An 11,901-nucleotide genomic window follows, 5' to 3' on the forward strand; every position below is an offset into this window, starting at 1 on the left:
AGCACCATACACCCTAGCAATAGAAGTCGGCGGCACTTCAAGAACATACAAAAAATGTACACAACCAAGGAAAATTAAAGAACATAGAGATCATAAATGTTAAGCTATAAAGGTAGACAAAGCCCTACCGAAGAAATGATAAGAAGAGTGGTGATCAAGAGGAAAAGCTAACCACTAGGGTAAAGGCTTCTTTAGGTGGCTATCACCTCCTTTCAAGCCGTCGAGGGGTCAATGGAGGTGGAACCAACCCAATCCGACATCCCAACTAAATCTTAGGGTTGTTAATGAACTGAGCTTGAACGAATAAGCATTTTTTTATGTTTGTTTGTTTATTTTTAAGTTTATCCGTGTCAAGTTTGTGTTTGTTAAGAATTTTAAATTTTTGTTTATGTTCGTTTATTTAAAATTATGTTTGTTCATGTCAGTTTATTTAATGTTCACAAACATATTCATTTAACTTAATCGAACATGTTTACGAACATTAAATGAACATGGTCATGAACATATAATTGAACATGTTCACGAACAATGTTAACAAATAATAAATAAATACATAAACACACATATATTGTTTAGATATAAAATAGTCAAATATAAATATTAATAATTATATTATAAATGAAAAAAAAATACAAACCAAGATAATTTTATTAACATATACAAATGGAACAATAAACAAGCTTTTAAACGAGTTTGTTCGTGAACATAAACGAACTGAACACATTTCTGTTCGTATTCGTTTGTTTATTAAATGAACAGTTCATCAAATATTCCGATCATTGACACTCTTACCAAATCCCAACAAACAATAAAGAAGAAATGGAGCATCAGTCCAAACGCCATGGAGAGTGACCAGTGGCAAGTGAGTGGCACCAGCCATGAGGCCGGATGGTCGCTCATGCCACAGTGATGGATTTCTCTCTTAAACGGCAGTCTAGAGAAGGAAGTGAGAAGAATTGTTCAGGTAATTAAGAGAAGTTTTTGGCCTTTTAGTGTCACCTATACTATATTACTATAGGTTAATATTACGTATTAGATTTTATGTGTGAATTGAGTACCAATTCAATTAAATAATTATTAAAAAAATTAGAGGGTCTTTTTTATCTTTTTATGTTGATATATAAAATAAAAAACAAAACTGATAATAAGATTTGAAAAGAGAAAATTATTATTATCATGATGATGATGATGATGATGATTTGATTTGTAAGGCTTACATGAGAGACAAGCATAGCCAGCTTTAACCGGTCATATAAACGGAAATACAGGGGTAAAAAAAGAAGAGAGAAGGAAATTACAAGCTATCAATTAATAATATAGTACGGGGTAGCTAGTAGTATTGGCTGGATTAACTTGTTGCTGACACTAACTGAATAGTTCAAATCAGTTCACTTTCCTGCAATTAGTGCGAATTTCACCGTCGGTTCCTGTCAATACGCTAAGGTTCCCCATTTTCACCATAGCATTCGCAAAATCCACATAAAAAGTGATAGGATTTTCGCTGTACGTAGCAACCTGAGAATCCATGGAGCCCCCATTGAAGAGTGCTTGGTCTGAATGAAGTAGGCCCTTGTTATTAACCAGATTCTTGAAATAAGAATTGTCGAAAATGACGGGGCTGCCATCATCTAGCGGAGAAAGGTTGTCACCGCCTCCTGAGCTTGGACAATTTGATTGAATTGATTTTGCGAACTCTGAATCTATATTCGTCTCATTGTAGATCCGGTTTCGAAACAGTAAACACCTGGCTTTGCCAGTGGTATGACTTCCTGATAAATTTCAAGGTAATTAATTATCGGTTTTTCGCACAATTATGACAAAATTATATAGTTTTTTGAGAGTTGAACAAGTAATTTTTACCAGAGAGAGCAACCATTTCTTTTTCAGTGAAACCCTTTTTGGAGAAGACGGATATAAGTTCATCGAGGTTCATTAGTGGGGAAGCAAGGTCGGTATTGGCATTGCTGAAACTTGCTGTGGTCGAGTCTCTTCTACCTAATTCAACTGTCCAAGTTGGCCCGCCTAACTGGTGAAATAAACACACACACCCCATAAAGTCATTGGTTAAAATACTTAGGAAAGATACAGATTGACCATATATATATGTATTAATAACTTACAGTAGCGACAGAATCACGGGCAGCGACTGCCAGAATATCTGCACAAGAAACAACACCAGGGCAGGCAGTTTCCAGCTTAGATTTAATAGAATCAATCACTTCAAAGCCTCTTAGTGAATTTGCATTCGGGGCTGCGCTCTTCTCCCCAGTAAAATTTGAAGTGTCATCATCGTCGAGTAGTACAGAAGCATCACAACCCTGTTCCATGCTCACATCAATTCACCTTTCTGCTTCTACATGCATGCATGCATATTGTTTATTATATCTAAACTAAGAATTAAATGATCCAAATGTAAATTTAAGTTTCATCTCTCAACTCATCTTTTTATCGCATGTTCACTTTAGTTGTAATCTATATGTTTTTACATAATATATACCCAGCATCAAAAGAAAATCAACATGTTTAATTATAATCGAAATGAGTGCGTGCATGAAGAATCGAGAGAGGAAAGGAAGGCAGAACATGCATTAACAAAACAATCGTGGAAATGGAGGCGGAGCAAAGAAGCTCCCATGCGAGACTCCTTGGCCACTGCTCCCAATACTGCAGTTTTGATAATATAGAGAGCTTTTGGGCATGTTTTGGCATAATAATAGGATGATAATTGTGCAGAGCACGACCCAAAAAGGATTATCATCACAAGGAAGCAGCACAAGTTAAAATAATGAGACCGAAACGCCATGACCACAAAAACCAATTGAGTAATAGAAGCGCAGGGAGCCTTTGTATTTGTGAAGGATACCGTTTTGTATGCAAATTAAGCTGAATATATATAGAGATGCAGTTTGCAAGAATGTCAAATATTTTACCATCCGATTCCAATGTCAAAAAAGTAGAGAACATTAGTAAACGAGAGACAGCTCAAAAAGTGCATGCTCATGGACAGTGGATATCTCACCTCCTCAACCGATCGATCAAACATAAACATATGCACATGTATAATATATATGTATATGGTGATGAATACAAAATAAAATACGTAGACGTTGAGAGGGCAGGGCAGCATATACGAATTCGATACCAAAATGATTCGCTAGCTAATATCTAGTTAGTAATAATATAATTACTTCTCTAATTAGTCTACTACTCTAATCTAATCTGCATTTGCATTGACAGGTCCTTGGAAATTATTTTTCCATTCTTGGTTGTTGTTGGACCAAATTTAGAGAATGGCTGGGGTGAGTGCAAGTGTGAACAAAATGTTAATCAGGAATCTATAAACTAGTAAGTCAACTAGTAAGGCAGAAGCTTATGTTAATGAGTTAGTTGGATATATATATTGTTAAATGTGGGATTTGCAAATGCCCCAAACTTGAGAATCTTCCACAGCTAATTGGACTCCCAAGTCTTTGTGATAGAGAGGGTTTGGGTTAATTTGTCAAAATATAACAACAATCACTCCCAAAGAAGTCTAAAATCTTAATATGTCAATAAGGTATATTAGTAAAATTTCATCCCTCTCCCAATTTCTTTGAATTAATGGAAACTTTCATTATGTTGGGAAGGAAAAAAAAAAACTCTTCATATAAATTGAGCTTATTGTAAAAAAGGGAATTCCCTACATATGATTAAATCTTATTACTTAGCTACTTCTGAGAATTAATAGTTTGGCAGTGAGTGGTCAAAAAGTCAAATAAAAAGGAAAAGGCAATTTGGATGAACTTTGCTACTTAATTAGCCAATGTTGAGGAAGCAGCAGGAAACGAATATAAAAGAGATTAGAGAGAATAAAAGAAAAGAAAAGGGAGAAAATTAATATTTACAAGCTTGATGCTCGTAACTTTCACCACGCTGTAAATTCAGTTTAGAAGTGTTACTGAATCAGGTTGGCTCGGATCTAAGTATGATATTAATATATTTTATATTTGTCTAAGCTCGGTTCAACTCGAAATATAGACTTAAAATTTTACACAAATTCATTTATATTTACAAAAGACTAAATCAAGTCATTTTAGGCACACCCATATTATTTTTAAAATATTTATATTATATTATTTTAATATTTACTAATTTTATTTATACTTTTTTATTTATCGAAATTTTTATATAGTTATCTTAATATTATTTTAATGTTTACATTAGAATGGGATTATATATTTTGTATCAATTTATTTTTTAATGTGTTCTAAATTATATAATATATAAAAATAATATAATATCAAGTATTATAAACGTAAAAACGAGCCTTGAATGTTCAAGCCACATTCAAGGGCTGAGCCCAACTCATAATTTAAACAGGCCTAATTTTTTTACCTAATATCATTTTTCGAGTCTAATATTTTTACCTAAATCCTCTCAAATTTCATACGGATCTTCAGATCTGAACAGATAACCCAACCCATGAACAGATCTAATTTAGTTTTCTACAGCTTAATTAATTTGCAACAATGCTAGAGCAACAAAGAATGCATCCGTCGATACTTTGAAAAAGAAAAACAGAAAAAGGAAAAGCTTTTAGCAAAAAACAGTTACAAAAATCGATTAAGATTTTGGTGAAAATTTGTGTCTATAATGAGCTCTAATTGAGTAAAATTAAATCAATTTATTCTTCTATTAATCAAAATCGTAATGGATCAATTTGATTTTTAGCGACGGATGACGTAACAAACAAGAAGCATAAAATGCGGACATGAAATAAAATAATATTAAAAAATTAAAAACTTCTAAAAGCTTATAGAAAATTCTATATAATATTCAAAATATTCAAAAATATATATTAAAATATTCAAAAAAATTCAAATTACATTGGTTTCGTGATATCCAGGTTTGGATTTTCCTTTTTTAATTTTCCCAAACGATGGAGCTCCTTGTAATTTTCTTTTTTTTTTTTTTTTTTTTTTGGGGGGTTTCCGACCCATTCACCATTGATAATGGACATGGATTTCCTAGGTTGTAAATCCGAAGAAAAAATTGAACATTAATCACTCTTGGATCATCCAAGTTCAGGATTGATTAATGTATTAAGCAAAACCTCATAATTATCATTGCTATTAGCCATAATGTCAGTTGCAATTTGTGAAAAAGCTGGAAACACATTATAATTTGCCTTATTCAATTTGGTCCTTTATTTATCCAACCTTAAAGATTGTTGGCAATCATTACTTTATGCACAAATTTTAAGTCAAGTAAGGATCAAATTAAACTTTCAAGTTGTTTTAAATAGAATATTCTATTATAAAAGATTGTTCGAAGATCTCTCTACCAATATGGTGATTATTTGGAAAAAAAAAAAATAAGGGGCTATTTTAAGGGGATAAGTTATTGTAATTGATTATAATTCAATTAGTTTATTTGTATTATTAAAAAGCTTGGGTTAAGTGCATAAATTAGAGAATACGCTATCTATTCAATTAGGAATTATTTTTGATGAGTGAAAAACTTTTAAATAAATTAGATTGTGTCAGTCGATTTACATCTAAACTTTTCAGAGAAAAATTTATGACACCCTAACACTGGATCCGGTGGTCGGATCTAAGTGTGTAACATCACATTACCTCACTAAAGCAACTAAGACTAACTTAACATAAATTCGCAAAATCAAAATTCATATTCTTCATCCAGAACAATAAACCACTTATTATAATCAAACACATACATTTGTAATGCATGAGAATCTATCTCAACTAATTACACGGTTATAACGAATTAATATCAAACTTAGAACTTGAATCTAGACTCAAATGTCAAATTTTAAATTTATGTCTCGAGATAAGTCATAAATTATTTTGGAATTTTTAGTTTTGAAGTTAACATGTCTCAAGACACTACATGTTGTGTCTCGAGACCAACCTCCCATGTTTTCCTATTTTAATTTGCTTCGATATTTAAATGTCTCAATATAAAGAGTACTTTCTGTCTCAAGATCTGGAGTAGGACAAAATCTATTTTAGCTTCGATGTCATTCTGTCTCAAGACAAATGCCACCTGCCTTGAGACTTATGAACAATTGTCTCGAGACTATATAGATATGTCTCGAGACATTAGACTCTTGAATACAAAAATTACTAAAAATTTGTTCTAACAATCCAGACTAGGGACAATACCTTCTGTCGAGAGGTACCCATCTCCATCAATCGAGGTGGGTTCCCTCTATGAACCGTACATCGACTTTCCACGAAGACTAAAGACAATACCTTCCATTGAAAAGTTTGTTGATTTCCAAACAAACAACATTTTAAAATTTTCTCTAAAAAAAATATCCGTCCTCCTCTCAATAATAAAAAAACCCAAAATATTAACAAATTTAAAAATTAAACAATCTTACATCTATAAAATTATAATCAAATAATGAATCCACTAAATAATTTCTGAATAGAATAATTATACAAGCTGAATCTACTCAACATCGTAAGGATAATTGCACTCACATTTCTCCAAGTTACTTACCTACTGGCTCACAATTAAGTAGTCAACCCAATCTCAAATTCTACTCTCTCATACATTTAGGGAGAGTGTCAATTCGGTTGACCATGGATTAGAAATAAAGAAGGCTGGCCATGGAAATTGATGAATGTATTAATGCATGCGTGTTTTCTTTTTATATTTTATTTTACAGATTGATTCCATGTTTGCGGTGATGTTAGCTAGGCTTGGGGCAGCACGAGCAGATAACAGCTTTCGTACTTGGATATTCTTTGATGAAAACTTATTTGATGGCTTGATATGCAATTTTTTTGGCCAGAACTAAATGACAATTGAGTTTTAATTAATCAACATTTTAGCTTTGGTTAGATGTAAAATTTATTTGGATTTTAATTAATTACAAGACTTTAGTCCAACTTAAACTAATGAACAGTATCGATAATTTAATCTTCAATAAAAATGTTAACATAAAAATATAAAAGGTATTTTTTAAATATAGTATTCAATTGTACTACTGTATTCTATTTTTGTACATATATTTGCATTTCTGTTTCCCTGCTGCATAGCTTGAAATACAAAGCAGCATAACATGAGACAAGAAACATGACAGGATGTTTCTTGAAGGACTATTGTGGTTGATGTTTTGTAAGAATATTATTCAAAAGAGAGGTTGGTAGGCAGTGAAGTGCAAGTTTAGCCAAGTTCTGGTTGATGGTCCTACCCTTGCTCCATCACAAGTTGTATTTTGAGGGAAATTACATTCATACTGAGAAAGATGCCTAACATGCTGACTATGGTTGAATCATACGAAATCCTCAACGCACTATACAAGTTCTGTAAACTATATGCCACGAGTTTCAAAACTGTTAGGACCCTGCTAAATCTCCCTTGAAAGAATGGGGTTGAAAATCTAAATGGAGTGCTTGATTTTATTGGATGGTGAAAAACCAAGTTATGTTGTGCACCTAATATATACCAGGTTAGCTATCTGTAGGGGAACCAAGGAGGGGATCATGAGCCATGAATAAAATAAAATTAATATTGGTCCCATTATTTGTCTTGCCACATAAAAACAGACGCAAATCACATGTTTACATATTCGACATTTCAAAGTCTTTAGTCTTTGTATTTTCTCGGCCAAATTGGCGATCATCAGGTATCACATGGTGTACCCTTGACGACATATATATGCCCAACTCTACTGATAGACTGATAACAAATTGCTGGCAAGAAATTTGAAACTTATCAAGCTAGCTACCCTAATAGATCTCTAAGATAAAAGAACCAAGGATGGTACGTAAGCGTTGCCTTCATCAGTTCTCTCCTTAACTTGATTACTCCAGTTTTGGATAGCTTTCCATACCCCTCGTTTAACATCTTGAACATTTAAGCACTCTGATGATCCTTGGTCATCCTGAAATGTTCCAATACAAACTCAATCATTGGGCTTAAATTTAATTTTAATGCCTGATATGGAAACTTATTGTATGAGTATGACTGAGTGCATTGCTGGGGTGCCAGACACCCAAATATATATTATGAATAAAGAAAAAGATGCATGCGTGCGCCTGTGAACGACTCAATTAACATATACATTTGTGTCAAACAAATATTGGTTTCTCACTTTTACTCCAACAGCTTCAAAAAGAAAACCTTCAGAACAGGAAACCCTAGCTTGGAAGACATCAAGACCCAGCTCTTCAAAGGCTTCCAATAAGAATACAAGCAGACCTCCACAGCATCTTTCGCTAAACACCTTGATGAGAAAACCTTTATCTTGAGCTTCAACCCTTAGTTGCTGATACATACACCAAAAGAGAAATCAGAATATGATTGAGAACATGTATACAAAATCAAGTTTAACCTAAACTTTAATTACCACAGGACAACTCTTCTGGCAAGTGGAGTTTTGTGCCATTGCAATTTCTTGATTAATTCTTTCAACCCTATGCTTCAGTTCATCTATGTATTTTGTTGCATCCAATATGATGGAGGTTTTACTGTGCTGCAGAGATAAACATGGAAAAGGATTTCAAAAGTAGTGGAAAACCATGGAAGCCAATATTATGGTGGTGATTGCAGGCATAGAGAAGAGAAGTAAATATATGTATACATATATATTACCGCATGGGAGTTAGTGATGGAACGAAGGGTTCTCATCTTCTTATAGGTGGCAGCAGCCATCTTGCGCTCCCTAGAAACCACGTTCTTCATCTCTTTCTTTCTCTTTTAACTTCTCTCTTCCTTTCCAGTAAATTTGATAGGGGTCGCTGTTTAAATAGGAGGGTGAAGAGCCAGCAAGCCCCATGCCAGTTTTATGTGACCCCCATGAATTGAGATGCCACTTTATTATTTGATCACATAAAATATAAATAAATTTTATCATTTAAAATATAAATAAATAGTACATGATTAATTTCCTCCTCCACATACGAAAACACGAATTCAAAGTTGGCTATGCCTATATATAGTAAGCCAACATCATCAGCAAATACAAAAGTCAATGCAAATCACCTTTATCAAATTCTTCACCGACGATCATATCATTCACAAGTTCATCTCTGCTCCTATATGGTTCAGGTTCACTTCCTTTTACCAATTGAATACTTTTTCTTATCCAATGAAATTGGTGACTATAATTTATGATGTTTGTATCTAGGTTGGATGAAAGTGATATCCAGATTTGAAGAATAAGAAGTTAACCAACCCAAGTTATTTGTAGCTAGGAATGTTAATTATTTACTTTCCTAAATTTTGTTTCTTTCCATATCCTATAAGAGTGGACTTCAATTCTCTGAGCAAAATAGATGTGGGGGGACCAAATTATAACTCAAAAGATTCTTATATTTTATGGGATGATGGTCTTCAAGTTTATATCAGTATTTGGGAGAGGAAAACTTTGTTTTGCATGTTGATGGATTGGAAGTCGATCATGGATGTACATGCATGTACACACATACATACATGGCAATCAATAGGTATGTGTGTATGTATGTATGTATGTAAAGTAAGGGAATGGTGGGTGAGTGTGGTGGGGTTAAGATGAAAGGACGGCAGGGAAGGAATCTACTCGTGATTGCGACACCAATATCGAAATTGGAAGGGTAGCGTCAAAACATAACATGCATGTTCCAAGCTGGAGGGGGGAGGGGGGGATATTGTGAATGCCTCCAATTTTCCCTCACGGGGAGGATAATTCTCTCTCTTTATAAAATCTCCACTTCTCTCTCCACTTTCCATTCTACTACCCTATCTATTTTTGCACTACACTTCCTTTTCCACCCTTGTTTTTGGTTTACTTTCCAAGAATGGGGAATTTCAAAATGAATTCATGATCTCAATTCCCTAAAATGATAACAACAGTTAATCAATTTAGCTCTATTTCTTCTTTCCATCCTTTTATTTTTTTAAAAATTGATAAATTAGTCATTTCACTTTACTTTGCCGTTTTGATCCTGTCCTTTATAAAAATTAAATAGTTAATCCAATTCAATAACACTGTTAAACTTTACCATATTAAATCACTGACCTAGAAATTAATTATATCAATGAAATTGGTAAAATCGACTATAATGTAATTTATATACAACAAATTAATAAATAAAAATAATAATAGCTCAAGTTCATGTATTTACTAACAACAAAGCTAACTTGTTAATTTTTGTAGAAATATGAGGATCAAATTTTGACAATCTAAGATAAAGAGAATAACTTCTCATCTTTTATAAAACAGATAGATGAAATTCATAATTAAATCATAAAGTTACATGCACTAATTTTATCTTACACACGTGAAGGATATAATATATAATTAATAATACGTTACTTAAATAATTAATATGTCAATGAAAATATTATAAATAATTTTAATAATATTTATGAAAAATGTTATCTTTGAAGAATTTATAACTTATATATATTCAAATAATTAATACAAGTAAATTACTTTATCAAACCATTTTTACTAATAAATCTAAAATTATTTAATATACATTAAAATTTTTATTTATTAAATTACGAAAAAATGAATAAATAATTTTATATTCAAGCATATTGACTATATACAAACAAATAAATTCATTACATCCATGAAATAACATTTTGTATGAAGGTATTCATGGATTGAGTCAAATCATAAAAATTTTAAAATCCCTTACCAAATTCATCCGAATTCAATACATTAAAAAGAACAAAAATCTAAAATATTATAATAATAATAACCCAAACCAAAATAAATAAGATATTCCACAACCTTCCAATCAAAGAGGAAGAAATAATAAACCTTTATTTTTTTTTTATAAAGAATATGAAGAAAAATATATTATTAGTTCATTCTACTTTCTTCTTCAAGTGGTAACCAATTGAAAGAGTTGAAGGTGAACAACAGTTTTCTCAAATTTTCCCAGATAACATGATCCATAATTGTCTTTTATTACTTCTTTTTACTTTTGATCCAACAGTTCAGCTTATTGTCATCTGAATAATTCCCACCGTAATCATCACTAAAGTTATTCATAAAGTATTTTTCGTTTGTTTTCCCCTTAAATTCGTGTTGCGTCTAGATCATACATATGCATTCTAGTTTTGGTGGTCTCAATCTGATTTCATCATGGCCACAAAGAAACATCAGTCCCTGATATGCAGCCCCAAGTCCCTCGAATCAAGAGCCATGCGAAACAAGCGCCAAATCAACAAGGTCTAATATGCTATTAATATATTATATTGCTCAATGTCCTACATGCATAGGCTCTTCCATATATTTTTCGAAACGTGTCGGTCCATCTTTAATTAATTGTTATTCTGATTTTTGGAATAATTAAGATTGATTAGTTTAAGTACATGAGGGGTATACTACTGCTAATTCATGTGTAATCGGTCGAGTGGGCTTCCTTGGAGATTCTCTGCATCCTCTATTCCACACGAGAGACCCCATTTTGTAATGATCGCAACCAAACAAATCTATTACACATTTCCCTGCCCCATCCATGTCCCTAACCCTAACATGCCTCTAATTTAATTTAATTTAATTTAGACTTACTTTGACATAAAGTTTTGTCTAAATCTCCCCCCCCCCCCATCTTTTTATTGCTCTATTTTTTCCTTTGATTTAAGCTAAAATATTACAAATGTAATGCTGTTTGAGTTCAAAAAGCAATCCTCTTTTTTTTCGTTTTCTTAGAAATGGAAAATATAGAAAATATATATGGTTGAAAATTTTAAAAAATGTGAAAATTAGAAAATAATAAAAGTTATTTTCATTATTTTCACTAACAATATTTTGTAAAAGTGAAATATTACAGTTTCTTAAATATTAAATTTGGTATATTAATTAAATTCATATAAATAGATTTTTTATTTTTATTATAAAAATAATTACCAAATCTGTTTTTTATTATTTAAAACAAAATTTTATTTCTA

The 11,901-nt window shown here is 32.0% G+C and overlaps 2 protein-coding genes across 2 annotated transcripts; both read right to left on the reverse strand.

Annotated features, from left to right (window-relative positions):
- Positions 1-1,145: 1,145 nt before the first annotated feature.
- Positions 1,146-2,865, reverse strand: LOC108463124 (cationic peroxidase 1-like). The gene is made up of 4 exons (XM_017763075.2): positions 2,588-2,865; positions 2,121-2,318; positions 1,861-2,026; positions 1,146-1,769 (listed from the first exon to the last, which is right to left on the reverse strand). Exons 1-4 carry the CDS (start codon positions 2,801-2,803, stop codon positions 1,384-1,386), a joined length of 966 nt encoding a protein of 321 aa, XP_017618564.1. The 5' UTR covers positions 2,804-2,865; the 3' UTR covers positions 1,146-1,383.
- A 4,643-nt stretch (positions 2,866-7,508) lies between these two features.
- On the reverse strand, positions 7,509-8,860 carry LOC108463419 (uncharacterized). The gene is made up of 4 exons (XM_017763360.2): positions 8,608-8,860; positions 8,363-8,488; positions 8,108-8,281; positions 7,509-7,897 (listed from the first exon to the last, which is right to left on the reverse strand). The coding sequence occupies exons 1-4, from the start codon at positions 8,695-8,697 to the stop codon at positions 7,754-7,756; spliced, it is 534 nt and encodes a 177-aa protein (XP_017618849.1). The 5' UTR covers positions 8,698-8,860; the 3' UTR covers positions 7,509-7,753.
- Between the last annotated feature and the right edge of the window lie 3,041 nt (positions 8,861-11,901).

The sequence above is a fragment of the Gossypium arboreum genome, chromosome 8, assembly GCF_025698485.1.
Source record: "Gossypium arboreum isolate Shixiya-1 chromosome 8, ASM2569848v2, whole genome shotgun sequence".
NCBI lineage: Eukaryota > Viridiplantae > Streptophyta > Magnoliopsida > Malvales > Malvaceae > Gossypium > Gossypium arboreum.

Coding starts and splice junctions, on each gene's coding strand:
- LOC108463124 (XM_017763075.2), bottom strand. CDS start 2,803: ATGGCGTTTCGGTCTCATTATTTTAACTTGTGCTGCTTCCTTGTGATG. Junction 2,319..2,587: donor TCCACGATTGTTTTGTTAAT/GCATGTTCTGCC, acceptor AGCATGGAACAG/GGTTGTGATGCTTCTGTACT. Junction 2,027..2,120: donor CCCGTGATTCTGTCGCTACT/GTAAGTTATTAA, acceptor TTATTTCACCAG/TTAGGCGGGCCAACTTGGAC.
- LOC108463419 (XM_017763360.2), bottom strand. CDS start 8,697: ATGAAGAACGTGGTTTCTAGGGAGCGCAAGATGGCTGCTGCCACCTAT. Junction 8,489..8,607: donor CCATCACTAACTCCCATGCG/GTAATATATATG, acceptor TTATCTCTGCAG/CACAGTAAAACCTCCATCAT. Junction 8,282..8,362: donor GCCAGAAGAGTTGTCCTGTG/GTAATTAAAGTT, acceptor TGTATGTATCAG/CAACTAAGGGTTGAAGCTCA.